We start from the raw sequence: 20,638 nt of genomic DNA, 5'->3' as shown, positions 1-20,638 counted from the left end.
TGTATATTACGTGTGTGTGTGATTGTTTTAACAGGGCTTTATGACTACTGTAATAAGTTAATATGCTAATTGATTCCAATTATGCATTCTGAACTTTAATACATGTGATTTTTTTCAATGAATTCTTGTATGTGCTTTATTCTATAGCGTATGAGCAAAGATTACTTTTAGTAAATGTAGACACTTACTTTATTACTCTAGATCATAACTTGTTTTAAAATAGGTGTTTTGTATTAATGAGTTGTTGTGTGGAGAGTAATAAGTGTTTAATTTTGAGTAAATTGCTATTTGGGTTTTCTGGCTTTGACATCACAAGGAAGGAGTGAACAGAAAATCTGTCTGGACTTTATTACATGTCTACTGGAAGAAAAAACCTAACTCAGGATTTATTGATTGATGTTCAATTACAAATCTTCAGATGAACTAAATGTTATGCCATATACTGTAATTTCGGGTCCTTCAACGGTTCAGAAGATTCCTCCGGAGCAATTTTGCTGGCATGGTTTTGTGATAACTAAAGCATTAGCCCTTGGGTTTAGAAAAGAAGTGTATAAGCATCTTGTTAATTGTTTCTTGATCATCAGGCAAACCATGCATAAATTGGTTTTCTGTCAAGCTTTCGCCTTACATATTTTCATGTAGCATACACTTATAGTGGACACAATACTTTTAATTATAATTCTCCTTTGATTATAACTGATATTGTTTAGAGCAATTAGAATGATTGATGGTTGAAATTAAACTATGTTTGCTTCACTATTTAACATTATTGGTTGTAAGAGCAATTAGAATAATTAATGGTTGGTTCTGATTTATTTATTTAGTTAAAGATCTAATGTGATTTCAAACCCTTGATTTCTTTTGCTCTATTTTGTCGTGCAAGAAGATACCCTTATTGTTAGGCTTCATGGATCAACGTCAATCTGCAAATGACATAAGCAGGTCAGTGGTTTTAATGATTTTTCAAAGGTCGCTGCTCTTATTCCCTTAATACATCATTATTATTCATGATTATTCTTTTTTTCTTTTTATTTATTTTTCGGTTTTTTATTCTTGAATAAGTTAATTCATAATGCTATTTTAATTGTTAGTTGGTGCTTTATTTCTATTTTTATAGAATTAATGGTCATATGGCTTTCAACTAAAATATCTGGTTTTGATTAGTTGGAACTCTGGTCTCACTCTTTCAGTGTAATACTAAGGCAACAATTGCAGCTCATTGCATCAAGCGGATAAAGGACAATTATGAATTCAAATTCAACAGATAGCTTAGGTAGAATCTAAAAGTTTAAATCTATTGAATTTATTTTAGACTTACTGAACTTGTGCTGTAATGCTTGGGTAGAGTGATCAATGGTGTGCTTATTCATAGTACTGGTATGTTTGCTTGTAGATTGCTGGAATAGTTTGAAGAGCGGAACAAAAGAAGAGAGTATATATTTTTTCAGATTTCTGAGCTCTGGAACCATTGAAGCCCTTAAGAAATGTGACGCTGATAGCATCATGTGGTCTACAAGTTCGTAAATCTATGGATTCGTATATTTGAATTTATTCAATGAATTCAATGACATATTGACATGGAGTATTTTATATTCAACTTTAGTTCCCTAAGAGTTTATATTTCTGCATGGATTTTAAACTGGAGTATTTGCTTGTAGGTAGTATTAGACAATGGCATTGCTCGAGTGACAATATCTAAACCACGAGAGATTGTTACTGGACTAGCTTATAATGGCATTGACAATTTGCTTGAATCTCGAAATCTTGAGGACCATAGAAGGTAAACATTCTATATTTAACAGATTTGTACAGTCATTTTTCTTAATGAAATCAATACTTCAATCAGTCTCTATATACAATCTAGAAACAAAATTCAAGATAACGAAAGAAAAGTTGATCAACACATGTGGAATTTTTAATTTTTTCTGCTTGTTTAATGATATATTTAACTGTGAAATGTATGCACGTATTGGGAACTTGTTTAGAATGATGCTAATACACCAGGGAAATTTGACATGTTTGTTCTTCTTGCCTTTTTGTTTCTTAGTTTACCAAAATTAAATGGATAAACTTGTAAATTTTAGGCTTTGTTTTACAGATTTGACTAAGGCTATTTGCTAACTGTATGCAAGATTAAAGCAACAACTTTTCAGGTGATTATGTTACATGATGATCAGGTGGAAGATTTCTTTTGTAGACAGTGGGATCCTTCACTCAAGGGCAAGTTATTCCCATTGAATATTGATAAAAGGTAGTTGCTTTAATCTTCACCATATTATATAAACTTCTACTTTTTATAGAGCACACTTCCTCCTTTATATATTAGTACCCCTCTCTCTTGAAATAGTTGTCATGTTAATAATGTAATTAAATCCAATAATTGTTAAACTTTTAGGTCTATAATGCTTCGTGGCTCATCCAGGTCATATACCTATGAAATCTATGAGCATATGAAAGATTGACCGGGCTTCAGCTTGGGTGAAACTAAGGTCACATTCAAGCTCAATAAACGGTGGTATAAAGAAACTGATTTCTTTGGACAGGTTTCACGGCAAACCAAATTAATTAGAAGAAATTTAGGCAACAAAGCATGATATGTTTAGTCCTGAGGCTGTTCTGTTGACAAGCCCTGTTAAACCAAACATTAAAGGAGAGGTATCATAATTTCTTATCTCATGTAGATAAAAGTTGATTATGCATTGGTTTTAAGTATTTTTATGATTTGTTCGATCATGTTTAGTGAATATATGAATTGTTATATTATATAGGTTGATGACAAATATCAGTATTCATGTGACAACAAAGAGATAAAAAACCATATACGCTTAAATTACAGCCTACTAAAGTGAACTATTTAAATTAACTTTCTATCATAAAATAAAAGTTAATATTAAAAGCTGTACAATATTTCACATTTCTATATATATATATATATATATATATATATATATATATATATATATATATATATATATATATATATATATATATATATATATATATATATAGGTCTGCTATGATTATGACTTGTTGTAAAGCCACTCCCTTAAAAAAAGGAAAATTGTTTTCTGGGATATGGTTATCCATATATAAAAGCAAGATATTATTATTCTATTACTTATAAAAACAATAAACTTTTACAGGCTTTATAAAGTATTATAAAAGTACAGTGAGCAGCTGAAAATCTTTACCTAAAGTATGGAATGAACAGTGTTAACAGTAAAGAAGAAAAAACTTACATTGCTTATTCTGAACTTATTACCAGAACCTTCCCCAATTACTGTATTCTAGCTATTTCCTATTTTTTAAATTTGTACTAACTCATATAAAAAGTGTTTCATCTTTGGCATTTCGTTTTTTTTCACAGAAGAATCAACCAAAGTAGCAGTGACGACTTACTCAGCCATGGCAGGTATGGTCCCTTCTTTTATAGATTGCTTCCATTATCCTTTAGCTCAATTATTGTTAATGTTTTTCCTATATAAATTCCTTATTGTGTACTTGATTAACTAATATTTAATATTAAATGTTATAACATTTTACATTATCATGTATAACTACTGCTATACAAAATAACATGAAAGCATTTGTATACATAGATCAAAAATGCAAAACAGCTAGACAGAAGCCAGAGTATGTGTACTTGAATCAGTTAAATGCAGCATGCAAGACTTATATAGTAAGAGTAGTTGCTGAAAAAGGAAGGGACACACTATCCTCCAAAAAAACAGTTAGATTCCAAACTTTACTTCTAAAGGATGAAAAGGTATGCATTCATTACTTTATACATGTAAATATCACACTAACTTTATTACAATTATGATGCAACTGAGAGAATATTCCTAACAGTAATCTAAATCATATCAAGCATTTAGGTAGGCTTAAAGAGTTATGGTAGGCTATACAGAAATTACATTAACTACTCTTGTAATAATCATGCTTATGCTATAATCATGCTTTTATTTATGTTATAATTTTAATCAGCTAAAGGTTCAGTTAAATATAGTACACATGAAGCTAGAATATAATGCAATCCTAATTATGTTAAATGTTCATGATTCAAGTGAAATATAAAGTATATAGCTTATTATAGTTAAATCTTTTGAGTAACCTTTTTATTCTTTTATAATATAAATTACATCAGTGTTAAAATCACTTTATTTTAGCAAAAATAATGTTAAATAAAGCACGTATTTTGTGGCACTTTAATTAAATCTCAAACAAAAGATGCCTTATTCTACAAATCTAATAGCAAATTATATATAATTAATAAGTTTAAGGGACCTTATAATATAGTTATAAATCTCACCTTGTTTCACTATCATTTTCTGCTTTATAGGGTAATAGGATGCGTGGTTCTTTATTTGGCGATCAAATTGAAGCATTTGAAGAAGCATTACAGTACCTAGGTGAATACGAAATTTCTGCTGCACCTATTAAATTCATTGACGAAAAATGGAGAACTGAGCTTGATCAGTTTCCGTACCAAATGGCTTTTGGTAGTAGAACTGTGATCCAGCCAGTTCATCCAGAGCTCAGACCAATTATGCCTAACTATCAACCCATTGCAAGTATACCTCGTACAGTTGATCCTGATGAGAAATACGGTATATTGCACTCACATAACAGTTTCACATAAAAAAAACAATTAAAAAACACTAACAAACTTATCTGAATTCACAGATATCGTGGGTGTGGTGTTATATGTTGAAGAAGAGCCAAGGAAAATTGAAGCCAGAGATGGAAAGCGAGAGAGCTTCGTACGAGAAGTAGTCGTTACTGATGAAAGGTTAAAATCAGTTCACCTAAATGTTCAGGATTAGTAAAAATAATATTTAATATATATTACAATTTGGAATCACTAACAATAAGTATTTCATGTAGCAGTTGCGATCAACCGCTCACCATCTCATTGTGGAATGATCTAACAGCACCCAAATTCTTCGACAAATTACCTAATTGGGCAGAAGCATTCCAGGTTATAGGTTTTAGAGCTCTTAAACCATATACTCGCCGTGGTAAGGCAAAAACTATTGTACTTTAGATCCCAGGTGATTTTTTACTATGACAAAATTAACACTATCTGTTTTATTTAGGTTTTTCAATGAATTTTGGTATGTCTACTCAAATAATCTATAAACCTGAAGGGGATCGAGCGCGTGAGCTGTCTAACTGGTAATCACTAAAACTTAGCCTAGCAAAAACAACAACCATTATAGTATGCTGATCATCTCTATAATGAATAATGTGTAGGGCTAACCTCTTCCACCAGAAGATATTAGATAGACAAACTAGAGTATTAGAGGTTAAGTACCTAGGTGAAAACAAAAAAATTGTTTCCATTGCTGAACTGAGACGGAAAAAGGTGAACTATAATTCATTACAGCCTCTTCCAAGGTTTACAACTTACTAAAAATTAAGTGTGCATGCTCTAACTGATATTTTGTGAATTATAATACATGTGTAGCCAAGCAACACCATACAGGAAGAACTTCTATGGATAGAGGTAACCATTTAGAATGCAGAATTAGAAAAAGTGCACGCGTACACAGGCTGTTCAAACTGCTGGAAAAGAACCAACCTTCCATTGCAGAAGCGTTATTCTTGCACTTCTTGTTATAAGAAAGAATGCATATGCACTGAGAGGTATAACACTAGCTCTTTTTAAACACCAACCTTTTTTGTTAATATTGTACCTAACAAAAATTCCTGTGAATTCATGCCAGGACAACCTTTAAGTTTGAGGCTAGCGATGGCACAGGCACTATGGCATTCACCACTTTTAACGATGACACAGAAAGACTGTTTAGGAGAAGTGCAGCTGAAATTTATGCCATAAAAGAAGCGGTAAATTACAATTACCATGTACCTACCTTTTAATTTTTGAAACAGTTTATATATGCCATGTAAATTTCCAAAGAATACTTGAAAGTTCTTATTTCATAAAATTAAAATTATAAGTAAAAAAATTAATAAGATTAAATAAGCTTAAGATACATCTAGAATATAGATTTTCCAATAGACAATCACCCATGAGATGTTTAAAGGTCCAGTAGACTTGAAAAAGTCAAACACTCTTATCTTATGCCTTAGAAACCAAGAACACAAAAAAAACCATTATTAGCAAAATTGTCAACGGTTAAAATGCCATGCCTCAATTGACAATGAATTGTTGAGTAATGTTGCTAATCAGTCCCGCATAGAAAGATTTATAAATAAAAAAGAAAGGTAAAAAAAGGCAGAAAAGAAATATAGTCATCTAATTAGATAATATTAGTGTAATACACAGTCAAAGTTATATATTATAATATTTACAAATTTTGATATAATACTAATACTTGCCATGATGATAAATACAATGCAGGATGACCACAATGCATTCGAGGCTATTCAAGACATGCTTAGTAGCAAACCGTTCTACATTAAAGTAGGACCTACATCACATTTAGGCCAGAACAATGTTCTAGAATGGACTCTCAAGGGTATAGAACTTAAGGAAGAACCTGAGACACTAGAAGTTTTGCAACCATTTGAAGGCACCTCCAACCAAGCAAAAGATGCAAATGAAAAGGAAAAACAGCAATCTATGGAACAAGGGAATCTAGAACCAGTCATTTCAACCCCAAACATGAAGGGTTCTTCAGAAAAACATACACAAGATAGCTCTTTCACTCAAACACTGGAGTTAACTCAGGGAGATATCGAATCGCTTAAGCGAAAGAAAGCTTTAGGGAAAACTCCTGTCCAATTCCAAGATGAGGAAACAGAATACGAGCCACCGCTATCACAATTCCGTGCAAAAAAGAAACTTTTCTTCGGCGGAATGACTCCAGAGAAGAACAAGACAGCCCAAGAACCAGAGATATCACCAAGAAAGGATCAAGATCAAGATGAAATTGTCCCCCTGAAAACTGACAAGAAGGAAGCCAAACCTGTAACTGTGAAGTCTGAGAAGCCGAAATAATCTTCCATCAAATCTGCCACGACAAATGATAAGGTGGTGAACTACAAAAAATATACATAATAGCCTAATGGAGTACTGCAGAACAACAATCTAAGGTGCACTACCTGCACATCATCTAAGTCTTAAATATTTTGCTAAATTACAAATATATGGACAACTATAAGAAATTCTCTTTTGCTCAGAATGCTAAGTACAATAGATAGTTGCCCATGTATTTACATAAAACTCCAGCATCGTGTAGCAATTAATCTTCAACTTACTTTCAAAATTTTATGTATATAGAAGTAAGATGTTGTAGGAGTTGCTCTTTTGAGGGTTTCCCAGGAACAGTAACAACAGTTAGTGTTCTTGGCAAACACCATAATTAGATCAAGGTCTAATGTATTGCTATATTACAAGAGATGTTAAATTATATCTATAAAAATATAGTAGTTTATATATGTGGCTTATTTGAAATTTATTATTATACTGTTTTTTTAAAGAACTAAGTGAAATTATAAAAAAAAAAGGGATCATGATAAAGAAAATAATCATCTTATGAGAATTCATACTTAATTTATAAAACATCAATACATATAAATCGCATAAGCTATAAAGTTCAACAATAAAAAGAAAGAAAGGAAAAATTCACAAATAAAAAGAAAACACATAAAATTTGTTATTAAAAATATAAAAACCTAGACTAATGTGTAGAATTAAAAAATAAACAAAGCTAATATGCTGATATTGTTAAAGCAAACAAAAAAAATAAGAGTTGATATGCTATAAAGGTTTCAATAACATGACTAAAGCTGAAACAACAAACATAAATTGTCATACACTAATCTTTTTATTAGGGAAGTTAAAATAACCTTCTGCATAGATTATTATCATAAAAAACATTACATTTTAGAATATCTCAAATCTTCATTTATTATTACAACTCCATTTCTCAAGCGTTGCAATAACCTATCACTAAAACAACATCTAAAGAAACACAATCTCAAGCACAATCGGATCATTGCTCTGCAAAAAAACAATTCCGATTTTCCCATATTCTAACTGACCATCTACAATCACTTGCGAAATTCCACCCATTAACCTACTATGAATTTTTCCATTCAATCGGGAACAAATTTCGACAATAGAATCCCATCTTCTATTTCTAAATCGCATTTGAATTTCAGTCCGCATATTGACATGATGAAACACTTGATTACCAAAGGCTACTGGAATTTCCTGCGAATGAACACATAAAATGTATTAGATACAATAAGATCACTTATTTAAAATTTTATATTCATAACTTAAATAAATAGAAAAAGACACTAACCAAAGTATCTTCTTCATAGCATGTTGGTGTAATTACCCAAGGGAACCATGGCTGATTCCCAAGTCCTAGGGCAACAAGAAAATCATCACTAGAAGAACCATTTCCACCACTTGACATAGACCTATGTAGAGGTTCTAGAGAACCAAACCTTTCCACCATTGACGATGAAAAAATTCTTACATAAAATCTCCTATTCCCACCATAATATACAATAACAATTTCACCTTCACAAATATGATTATCATTGACAAACCCTTCCAAACCAAAGTCTAATAGCATAAATTGCCTACTATCCTCTGTCACTTTCAGCAACTGAACAATCCATACACGACTATTGCTGCCACGAATGACTTCCACTGGACTGGATACACCAGATAACATAGATGTCCAACTCTCCGGTAACTCCTACAAAATAAATTAAAAATTGTATTGAAATCTAATTCCAAAAAATAAAAACACAAGCAAAAAACAAAATTAGAATAAATAAACATCCAAGAACAAGAAACAAAAATAAAATTAAACAAATCGTTTTTTTCATACCAATTCTTTACGATATTCATCTTTAAAAAACAACAAATGAGAAGGTAAATTTGTGTATAGACTCATAATTCCTGTAATCAAAAGAATTTATTCAAAATTAGAATGCAAGCATATATATCAAACAAAAAATATAAAATAATCAAGCCTTTCATACACCTTATCACGATCTTTCTTTCAATTACTTGCACATTACAATGGAAGCTGCATATATAGTAAACTGTGTATGAAAAACATCTCATTGACAGTAATTCCAATTAAAGATAATATTGATAAATATTGACCACATTTATAACGGCTTATTAACTATATATTAAACACATGTAAAACTTCATCAAGAATAAGATCTTGACATTGACTATAAATTGAATGCATTGAAAATAGATAATAGAAAACTTGACTATTCATCTAATATATATGAAAATTGGTCAGTCAATTTCAAACTTACATACCTATTAATCAAATCACAAATACAATAACTCCTTTGGAATTTATCAAGGTACAGCCTGATAATAAAAACAAGATAAATATTTAAATTAAAATATTAATGTTACTGCTCTGTATAATGCCAAGTAATAAAATTCAACCACTACAAAACAAGAGCAGCATCATCAACAACATTTAAAACGTTCCAGCATATGAATAAAGCAAACAAATTTAGCAGTAAATGTATATAAACAGAACAGTTATTAGTATTCAATAGCTATAAACTAAGCTTAAATCCTCATAAAATAATAAAAGACATTATCGAATAACAGATAATGCATCACATAGTAATTACAATTACTAAAAGATAAAAGAGTACATTGTACATTATATAAGTACAATAGATAAAAACTGTAGCCATGTGAATCAAAATATGAGAAGACACTCTTCATGGACTACAAATACTTCAGCTTTGCAGTATGAAATCAAATCACTGTACAAAAACTTATAAGAGATATACACAATCTAAAATCAATCCACACACATGTATCTTCTCAAATAAATCATACAATAATACACCATCTAGCATTGCTATTATATTTGACAATTATTTAGAAGTTCATTCAGATGATCACCCAACTAAGGATTAAAAACACAGCCTTCAATCCTAGCCAGAGTAGTTGCTTAGATGAGTCTCAGTCATTATCTAACATAGCATGAACATTAGTGAAGCTAATGATGCTCTTTAAATTAGTACAGTCTGAAAGTTAATAAAGCTTTAGAGTTACAATATGAAATATTAAAGTTTAAAGCAGCAACTTGGATTATCAAAATGGCATCAATTAGATTTAAAGTTAGAAAAAGTCTTTCAATATTATACAAGACAAAGGAATAATAACACTTTAACCAAAATTGGGATAAATATATAAAAACTCAGATTAGAGGATAAACCCCTGATTTAGCAATGTAGCATTATAGTTTATAATACATAGTAATTAAATAAACCTAGTAAGGAATTGTCAAAATAAACTAATGAAAAAATTCCCGAAAAATCTTGAAGTTTGCAAACTGGATGAGATCTTGGTGAGAAATATAGACAACAAAAAGTAGGCTGCACCTTTCGGTGCTAAAACTTCAGATGGTATGATAACGTCAAATTCTCCTTTGCCACAACATATTTAAGTCCGTCAATTGCAATGTAAATCAGACACTTTTTCTAACTTAATTGTGTTATGAGATCGGGACTAAGTGACCTAAATACCAAGTAGCTGAGATTGAGGCATCCCTTTACCATCAAGAAGTCCTCCAAACAAATTTATGCTCGATAAGCAGAAATCAATGGCTTCCATATTCATATTAGATCCAATTCTGCCAAGTTCCTGTAAGAACTATTCAGTAATCAACATTTCAGAAGCTCATACCTTAATTTTATAAAATCCAAAATATATCTATGATCGTAACATTTATGAATTAAATCATCATCAAGTTGGAAAAATAATCAAAATTCATGTAACATTAGTGAAGCTAATCGTTGTCTTCTTATTTATCAATTATCCTTTGAAGTCTTATTTATTATTATCTTACACCCAATTTAAATGAACTTATAAAAACCCTTAGTATAGTTAACTCTTAAAAACAATTCACAACATTTGAACATCCCACCAAAATATACAACATAGCTAACTGGAATGGCAATATAATTTGTTATAGATAAGACTCAACATTGCAGAATCTGTTGACAACAAAGCTGCATCATTAATTCCAAATTGTGAAGAAGCATGCATGTTCATACTGCAGCAAAATAAACAAGCTTGCATGACACTTATTAAGAGATGACAGCAATTGCAATATATCATGCACCATTCATTTACAGCTGTAGCCATGTGATGCTTAAAGTGAATGCATTGTGAAGTATCTCTGTGAAACAAAAGCACTATGCAAGGTATTATCAAGATAAAGGTGATGCTTAAAGCTACAATTTTTCAAAGAGAATAGCCGTAGTACTTTTAAGCCATTGAACTTTTAAACTTGCTCAATTTAATTTGAACAAATTATCAATTCATTTGCTTGTTAAAGTAAAGCTAAATTACTTATGCTAAACAAGAGTATACTTTTGGTAATGTTGGTAAAGTAATCATATCAATCGTTCTTTATGTTGAACTTTATATGGTTACTACAAGTTACATGATCTCGGAAGGAGATAATCTAAACAAGGTATTCCCGGAATTTTCAGTTGGAGTATTTGGAATCCCAATCGAAGGCAAATCATGCTTCATAGTAATCATTCCTCTAATTCTTCTCCCAACTGTTTTGTTAGATAATCTAAGCATTTTGGCTTACTTTTCTGCGGTTTATAATTAAAAATCTATTTAAAGTGATATAATGAACAGACCAATCACATAGATTATAACTGTCAAACGAACTTCATATCATGGTGGTTCTCCAAATGCTTAAAATTCTCTATGTAACTTGTAAGTATGTAATTTCTTTAGTAATTGTTACATTATTGTATTAAGATGGTGTTCTTTTACAACAATATCATGATGCTTAGCAATTTGATATTGGTGGGCCGTTCTTACATGCATGCAATCAAATAAAAAGCAATAATGAAAGCACTACAAAACAAAGTGCTCACCTAAAAAAAATTTACTTGTAAAAAAAAAAAGGAGCATTTTCTTACTATAAATAGGACTTAACATGAATATGAGCAAACACAAAATACTTCATTCCAACGCACTGCAAACCAAATAGAAACCTAAAATTATCTACAAAAAGAAAAACACAAATTCCTTATCATCCTAGCTTAAAAAAATGCCCCAAACAATAACTACCGAAATATATCGACTTCCCCTTCCTATTATAAACCAAAAAATAATTTCGGCTTACATAAAAATACCGTTACATCTACACATAAAAACACAATCAGCAGCAAAGTTCGTGGTAAAACAGGGAATCAGCACCAAAGTTGGTGGTAACGTATTCCCTTAAAATGCACTTTAATATAATTATGTTACTGGTGGTTGAATTCACTGCAGAAGTAACATATTAATATTAAAGTGTATAAATAAATCCCAAGTTATGCATTAAAGAAAATGGAGTAGGTGTTTATGTCAAAGAAATGGAATTAATTTCCATCAGATGAATCCAACTCCAACAAATAAACTTGGGAGAAGTGTGCGAATATGAGAAAATCTATAATTTAGATATTTTTCATATTACGTACACGTATATATATCTGTTTAAGTGAGTTGTCACTAAATAAAATCACTAAAAAATGGAAAACTAAACACCTAAACAGAATCCAAATTGGCCGGTAAAGCCAATGGTGTTGGTGTCTACATGAAAGAGATGGAGGAAAACTCCATAATAGAAGATCAACACCAACTGACCAACTTCAATTTGGAAAAATTTACACGTTAGATGGCTAATAGCGAAAAAAGTTTTACATATCATTAGAAAAAATTGTATCTTAAAGTATATAGTGTAAAGTCACGATATTACCATGTAATATAATTACTATTACTTATTAAATGTAATATAATATACTTTTAAGTTATTTTTTAATATTGTTGAAAATCATAATATAACAAGATCAGTTTTCTATCTTTTTTCAAAATTCATGGGACATTTGTTCTTATTTATTATTGTTGGTAATACTTAAATTTCCATTACACTTCTTAAAATGCCTAATACACTGCAGCTGGGTATGGTATGCTTCATCTTTACTATGATTTTCGGCATTTTTATTATTTTTTATTAATTGGTTTAATTTCTGAATTTTATCTTTGCTTGTTTTATTTATTGCTTATTTGTGACATAGGCGAAATTGTATGCATATTAGATAATCATCAATAACGCTATTTGTTTTGTACTAATAGTATCGTGCACACAAACATTGTTCATGTGAGATATTTTGCTTCCTCCATTACATCTTATCTTGTCGTTTTTTTAATTTCTATGGACTAAACTCCACCATTCCCTACTTAAGTCAAGCTGTCAAACTTTCAGATTAAATTGATGTTCTTATTATACTTTACTTGAGTAGTTGTAACTCAAAACCAACTCATTATTATTAGCTTCACAAATATACGGATGATAATGCTTGTACACCACTAGATTGCAAACACGCCAGTTTTGCATTGATTTTTGTAAGGCAAACAACCAATGGAATATGATCGTATCAATCCCGTTAAACTCCGACTAATCTAAATTTCAACTTAGGAGAGAACACTCATTTTGATACTATTATGCATTAACGTTGCTAAAACTCGATAGCTCTATATAACATCTATTGAATCATTACAACAATAAAGCTAATGTCGATACTGATTACGTGAATAGACTATTTACTCAAACCTCTATCCTAATAGTAAAAGCTAATACAACTATATTACTTAAATTAGCGAATAATACACATCCACTGTGTAATGTGAACCATTAAGATTTATGAACTATTGTAAGAAATAACAAGAATAGGGTTTTATAAATAATTGATGAATCGTGGAACTCTAGGGATTAACTAATATTCAATGATATGGAACTAAAGTATGATAGACATCATTAATACTAAATTATATCCAATTACATAAAAAGAGATGCTTTTATTTATTATATATATATAAGTAAAAAATTAAAAAAAAAAAAGGATGCTTATATTATTTATACATAAGACCAACTTGAAGCTTTTTAAATATCGACGTAATCATACTCGCTACCTCTTTCGTAAAAACCGTATTCATATTTAGAGTCGGGAAAATAGAGTATAAAAAAGTACAAAATATGTATAAAGTTTTTATAACTTTTATTATTTCTAGTAGAAATGCATACTAATTAACAAATACAACAAACGAAACTCTAATACAATATTAGCAAAATGATGATTCTACTCCATCTATATGATGATAATCTGAGTTAATTAGTCTAAGAAAACAACACCCACCAACAATCAAATTACGGCGAATTACATTAAAGGATTAACAGCAGCTAATTAGACACTAATCACCAAAGCAAAAACACCGTTGGGGGACCGTGCGCGTTGCGCGCGGGCCAACAACTAGTGATTTTAAAGGACACGAAATGAATTATTTTGGGTTTAAAGGCACGTAAAGAGGAAAATAAGTTATGGTTTGGGGTAATGGACTAGGAATTGGTTTGTTTATGAAATGGAAATATTGATTTAATCACTCCAAGAATAAATACTCAACCCGACTAATAATGGCGGTGAAAGGTTGTTCATCATCAGGTTTGGTTTTGGGGAGAAATTTTTAGGTGTCTACAGAAGCCCCCACTTTGACTGAGTTTGTAGAAACGTCAGTTTCGAAAACGATAGTCAAAGTAGTTGATAGGGACGGAGAATGATTTAAGACGTTCTGCGATCCTAAATCATTCTGTATACACCGATACCTGCAGAAAAATGTTAGTTCTACAGATAAAAGAGTAAAGGGATCGAATGCGTATCTGACACCAGTGTATCGGTGACAAATGAGTTTGGTAGCTTCCTATGCTTGAAGGAATCCACCGGATGACGTTTGTTGAAATGCTTTCCATGCTTGAGGAAATCCGATAGCTTAGATGAGTTTGGTAGCTTTCTAATCCTTAAGAAACCTACCGGATGACACTTTCCATGCTTGAGGAAAGTCGACATATGATTTTGGCGTCATTCTATGCTTGAAGAATTCCACCGATAATGCCTTCCATGCTTGAGGAAAGCCGACTACTTGGCGATTTTCTATACTTGAAGAAAAATCCACCGATAACGCTTTCCATGCTTGAGGAAAGCCGACTTGGCGGTTTTCTATACTTGAAGAAAAATCCACTGATAACGCTTTCCATGCTTGAGGAAAGCCGACTTGGCGGTTTTCTGTGCTTGAAGAAATCCACCGGATAATACTTTCCATGCTTGAGGAAAGTCGACAGATGATGAGGTTGCAAGTCTCTGTGTATCGAGAACCTTGCGTCGTGAAATGATGGTGGTTCGTCTGTCCCCGAACGTGGGCTGTAGATGGTCCGCTTGTCCCCGGACGTGGGCTGTAGATGGTCCGCTTGTCCCCGAACGTAGGTTGTATTTGGTTCGCTTGTCCCCGAACGTGGGTTGTAGATGAGACCTGTAAAAATAAATTTGCCAATGGACTCGTATATATTGTGATTGACTTGACCAAGTTTGACTTGATGTGACATGACATGTGTATGACTTGTGAGTGTGTGTGTGTATGTGTGTGTGTATATGTGTGTGTGCAGACACAAGCAAACAAAGATGCAAAATCAAAAATTTTCCGTCAATTTTTGTCATGAGTGGAGGATACCGACTTTCTCCCGAAAAAGAAAGATGTGAAAACTAAACTTTTATTTTCGAACTTCCCTCAATGTGAAAATTTTGAAAAAGTTTTTTTAAACTTCCCCAAAAGAAAAGACGCGAAAAAAAGGAAAGAAGTTTTGAACTTCCTCGTTGAGCAAGACAAAATGAATCGCATGGATTGAATTGCTTTTTTTTTTAAGTAATGTATGCATGATGCATGTCCTTAGGCCAGGAGGCTAAGGACAATTACATCATGTGACACGATGAATGAACTTAAGTCATGGAGCTAAGCATCATATATGGTGTAAAGAAGCGATCTTGAACGTCACTTAGGTCTGGAAGCTAAGCACATATATAGATGAAGTGATTATGAACGTTGCTTAGGTCAAAGAGCTAAGAACTATATGCTTTGTATTATTACAAATCATTGATATAGAAATATTGCTCAGCACATTATGCGATGCATGAAACAAAGAACATTGCTCAGGTCAAGAAGCTAAGCAAGTAACGTTTCTTCTGATGAATGTTGTCTTGAAAGATGATGAAGCATGCGCGATAGGGATACAAGATTTCATGATAAAGGGTTCCTAAGGGAAAGATGATATGGATATGTATGTGTGAAAGAAGTGTGTGAAAGTGATACTATGGTGAGGCTGTAAAGGTTATGGTGATAGAAATATATGTGTGAAGAGTCAAAGATGATGACTCTTTAGGCTGGGTAAGCTAATGTGATGTGGGTTCAAGCCCCCAAGTCTAGCTCTAAATGGGTAGGGATATAGAGATAATCATTGGATATTCTTTAACTCGATCATGCATAGATATGAATATGAATGTGGCCGCACCTCAATGTGAGGTTGCCTACGTATCCATTAGGAATCAGGCCGAACGTAGCTCTCACCGAACTTTTCACAAGTGTATGTACACCTCAAAGAGGTCTTTCAAGGGTTGTAATGTGGTTAAGTTGATGGTTTAAGGAAGAAAGAGGTAAAAGGCTCAAGATCCGAGAGAAGCCCCCAAGATGTGTAATTGTGAATTTGAAAATTTTGAATTTTGCAAGTTTATTTTCAACACATTTTTTTTTTTTTGCTTTGAACTTTTTTTTTAATTCTTTTGAATCAATGTAGGCAATCTCAGATCATACGGTCCATCACTCACTTAGCATTCATGTTTCTCAGGCACGGTACCGAGCACTCGATGAGAGACGCAATTTGAGACGTGCTCATATCAAAGACATTGGAACACTTGCCTTTAGACATTGTTTTATTTTTGCTTTGCTACTTTTTTTTTACTTGCTTTTTGAATGTTATAAAATTACACATCTTCAAATCCCAGGGTTGAGTGAATGTGGGTTGAAGAAATGAAGGCAAAAAGTTAGACGAGGCTCAAAGTGGTTGATGAAGAAATGGATATGTGATTGAGTGGTTAATGGGGAATGACAGGGTTGCAAAGGTGCCTCAAATCATTGGTTTACCTTGTGTTTAGTTCGGCAATTGATGATATTTTTTTTTTATCACATGATCGAATGTAAGAAAGAGATGCTCATTTATGAATAAGGTAAGAAATGTGACATATAGACACATGGATAAGGAGAACCTATGCTAGACTTTTTAGGGGGAAGGGTTTGAAACAAAAGAAGAAGAAAACATGAAATCTTGGTGAGAAGCATGCATCGTGCATTGTCTTCATGGCTGTTTATGAGTAACTTCTTGCCGCCTGGTGAATAAAAAAAAGTTTCTTGTTGTTGATGCTTTGATTGGAAGGAAAGAAGGAAGGAGTGACTTTCCCCTTATTCTTCCAACTATTGCCTAGTGATTTTATGCTCAAGTACTGTGTAAGGATGAACTCACTTAATGCATTCACTCAATACTCGGATTGGAAAGGAAGAGTGTATGAAACAATTTTGAAATCTGATGGAAAATACTCTACTCATTCCTATTACGACATAAAAAGACGCATGCATGGTCCTAATATACGATCATAAACAATATAGTGCATTGCTTGAAGACAAAGTGTGTGAAATGACTTAACACGTGTGATTATATGAGTTTATTAAGACTCGTGGTATGATCGCATGGCTAGACATGAAGACGTTGTGAAAAACAAAGGACCCAATGACCAAATAGCACGGAAGACTAAAAGACAAACTAACTTGATTAATTTTGTCAAATTTTAATGTTTATGCTATTTACTAGGTGAAAACGGTCCATTTGCAATCATTATTCATAAATAAGATCAACCACAATCAAAGACGAAGAACAAATGTTAAGGTTAGCATAAAAATTGATCACAAGAAAATAGGAAGAGGACTAGAATTCTAGAAGAGTTATGACTCATGGGTATAAAGAAAAATGAAAAAAATAAAAAAAATCTATAATCCTATGTTATACAATTTGACACGGATTAAAGGACTTGGCTAAGACTAGCTTGACACGAAAAGATAAATAAAAAAAAATAAAAAAAAAGTTGACGCTAAAAAGACACCTAAACTGGACAGGCCGTAGTATATCGGTTATAACTTTTGATCTGTGACTCTGATTGGGACTAAACAATTCCAAATGAAAGATAAAACTCGGGGCTATAGATCCATAGGTGGCACGACACGTAACTCTTTCTAGAACTCCAGCTATGACGAAAACAAGTTGACACTTGTGCAGTATACGGGAATAAAAATCCGGGTGACTCAAAAATTAAAAAAATAAAATCTATTGCTCGACTCTAATAATAAAAAAAGGGTTTGATAAAAAATAAATAAATAAAAAGTCAAAAAATGCACATATAATGACATTGTCATGAATGATGCAATGAATTTCGCAACCTAAAGTCAAGATCTATGTTCCACTATGGTCAAGCTTTTGGGTGTCAAAGGGTACCATGGTTAAGAGTTTGGACGCGTTAGCAAGGAAGCCTCCCTTGAGGGTGTATGCCAACGGGCGGCTCCGCGAGTTCGTGATGAAATCAAACTCAACTCCATGGTTTGGGTGGATTTAAAAACTCGGATGAACCCTTATTGCCATGAGCGTTTTCGGGTTGATAGAGCATAAATCCCCTGGGCTAGCCACATACGTAGAACACGTACTATTATGGCAAAATAGGTAACCTAAAAAAATTATATGCATATTTCACAATGCCAATTAAATCGCGGGAATATTTTTCAAGAATCTTTCAAGTCTCATCCACTCATCTCAATTAAATACCGATCACTCAAATCGATAAATAACCAAGAATCCTCCTCAGTGGAGTCGCCAAATTGTAAGCGTCGCTCGAAGTGCGCCTACGTAAAAGCATGTTGTGAATATGCTTGACACTCTTAGGAAGTGGGAATTGACATATACGATTAGGGACAACGAAAGTAGGGAGCCGCCAACAAGTTTTTAAGGAACTTGTAAACCGTTCAAGGATCATAAAAGGCAACCACGATTAAGGGACAACGATAGGCAACAACGATTGACCCGTGAAGGTTACACCCCATTTATAATCCATGAGATTACTAAATCCATATGGTTCGGAACCACGAAAGGAGGATTGGGGATGATGGTACGAAGTGAGTCATGGAGTCACATTCGCCCGTATTGGCCTCTACTCGATTCTTATAGTGAAAAGTGATTCCTGCGATCTCAAAGGCATACAAACAAAAATTCAATTTGCTCCAAACTATTATTATGCTAAATTGGTTGAATATTAAGGCAACACATAATTCTAAAATACTTGTGATCACTTTAATTAAAACAAGATTAAAAAGGAACCTAAACCGGTTGTCCAAATTATCTTATTAGGTGTGATTTTCAATTACATATTCCCTTTAAACAAGCAATATGGTGATCATAATAACAATAGAATAAACATTAATATTGGAAGCAATTTAACCATAATAATGTTAGTCAAATCAAATATAAAATAACCCTAATCATGGTACTAGCAATACTAAAATAAAATAAGAGTAATTAAATTAATTAATTACTCACATTCCGCACGTTCCTTTAAATTGCTACATCATGAATAAACTGTTAGTAACTTCAATAAAAAATATAAAGCAAATTGAAACAATTAAATTAAATAAAAAGTAGAGTTGATTTAGTCCAAACCCTCAGTTAATTCTACCTTTTCACACCTTGGTTTTAAGTATAGAATTTTGGGTATTGTATGAACTCCTTGGAGTGCTTAAGGGAAGGAATGAAAGAATAGGGAGGCTAGTGTTTAGGCTAAAGAGGGAGAAGAGAATTATTTTGTGATCAAGCTTGTTGATGTTTGAAAAGGGGGATATATGACCTCTATTTATAGAGAAAAAAGAATGGTCGAAAAATTAAGATAAGATCCGAATTAAATCGGAATAAAACTCGATAGACAGCAGTTTTTGCGGTTTTTGTTTTTATCATATCTTTTGATCCAGAAATCAGAATAAGATGAATAAGATATTGTTGGAAATATCTTGAAGTCTACTTTCTAAATCAATTAGAATAATATTAAAATATTTTGTAGAATAAATTATATAGACGAAATAGTAAGACAGTGTCAGTTTTGGATTGAGTTTGACATTTTATTCATATCTTTTCCGTTATAGCTCGGAATTGATATTATAATATATCATTGGAAAGATAATTTCAAGGGCTATCCAACCATATAAAATTTGGATAAAAAATATGATACACGAAAATAATATCTGTCTATCTTTGAACGTCTTTCAATTCAGATATAAATAGGATTTTCAAAAAAAGGAGTTTTATTCAATTTCAAACTATTTAATCTTATCTTTTCAAAAAGGATAATTAAGATCTTTTAGAAACTTATAGAAGCTTCCAATTAATCCTAATTGGTTTAGGAATGGGATTAAATAATTTGGACCCTCCACATGATCATTGGGTCGTAGGTAAGGTGGGCTTAGGTTCGGTTTGGGCTCGGTTTAATATTTTGGCCATAACTTATTCATTATAACTCGGATTTGGGCTTATAATATATCGTTGGAAAGCTCTTTTCTAGACCCATCTAATTATTAAATCATTGGACCATGTTTATGGACTAAAATAAACTGAATTAAACATTTTTATAAAAAGGACGCGAAATGAATGATTTTAAAGGACACGAAATGAATTATTTTGGGTTTAAAGGC

At 32.1% G+C, this 20,638-nt stretch overlaps 1 protein-coding gene and 1 long non-coding RNA gene across 6 annotated transcripts; both read left to right on the top strand.

Moving 5' to 3' along the window:
* Window positions 1-459: 459 nt before the first annotated feature.
* Window positions 460-3,689, top strand: LOC110706319. 5 transcript variants are annotated; one of them, XR_002508314.1, is made up of 8 exons: window positions 460-942; window positions 1,191-1,273; window positions 1,394-1,516; window positions 1,659-1,780; window positions 2,178-2,251; window positions 2,544-2,655; window positions 3,368-3,412; window positions 3,600-3,689. It is a non-coding gene; the product is annotated as an uncharacterized LOC110706319 (long non-coding RNA). The 5 variants fall into 5 exon arrangements; XR_002508313.1 differs by having other exon boundaries at window positions 2,423-2,655; XR_002508311.1 differs by having other exon boundaries at window positions 2,396-2,655.
* Window positions 3,690-3,695: 6 nt separating this feature from the next.
* LOC110706291 lies at window positions 3,696-7,400 on the top strand. Its single transcript, XM_021884187.1, has 9 exons — window positions 3,696-3,766; window positions 4,340-4,607; window positions 4,684-4,789; window positions 4,888-5,018; window positions 5,097-5,175; window positions 5,254-5,365; window positions 5,468-5,646; window positions 5,727-5,847; window positions 6,365-7,400. The coding sequence occupies exons 2-7, from the start codon at window positions 4,349-4,351 to the stop codon at window positions 5,516-5,518; spliced, it is 738 nt and encodes a 245-aa protein (XP_021739879.1). The 5' UTR covers window positions 3,696-3,766; window positions 4,340-4,348; the 3' UTR covers window positions 5,519-5,646; window positions 5,727-5,847; window positions 6,365-7,400.
* The last annotated feature ends 13,238 nt before the right edge of the window (window positions 7,401-20,638 follow it).

This window comes from Chenopodium quinoa, unplaced genomic scaffold, assembly GCF_001683475.1.
Source record: "Chenopodium quinoa cultivar QQ74 unplaced genomic scaffold, ASM168347v1, whole genome shotgun sequence".
NCBI lineage: Eukaryota > Viridiplantae > Streptophyta > Magnoliopsida > Caryophyllales > Amaranthaceae > Chenopodium > Chenopodium quinoa.
Note: the sequence above shows the minus strand (reverse complement) of the source record. Positions and strands in the feature narration are given on the sequence as shown.

Bases quoted from the DNA above. Each gene is read 5' to 3' on its own strand.
- LOC110706291 (XM_021884187.1), top strand. From the start codon at position 4,349: ATGCGTGGTTCTTTATTTGGCGATCAAATTGAAGCATTTGAAGAAGCA. The intron at 4,608-4,683 runs GTATATTGCACT...CTGAATTCACAG, and splicing joins TGATCCTGATGAGAAATACG to ATATCGTGGGTGTGGTGTTA. The intron at 4,790-4,887 runs GTTAAAATCAGT...TTCATGTAGCAG, and splicing joins GTAGTCGTTACTGATGAAAG to TTGCGATCAACCGCTCACCA.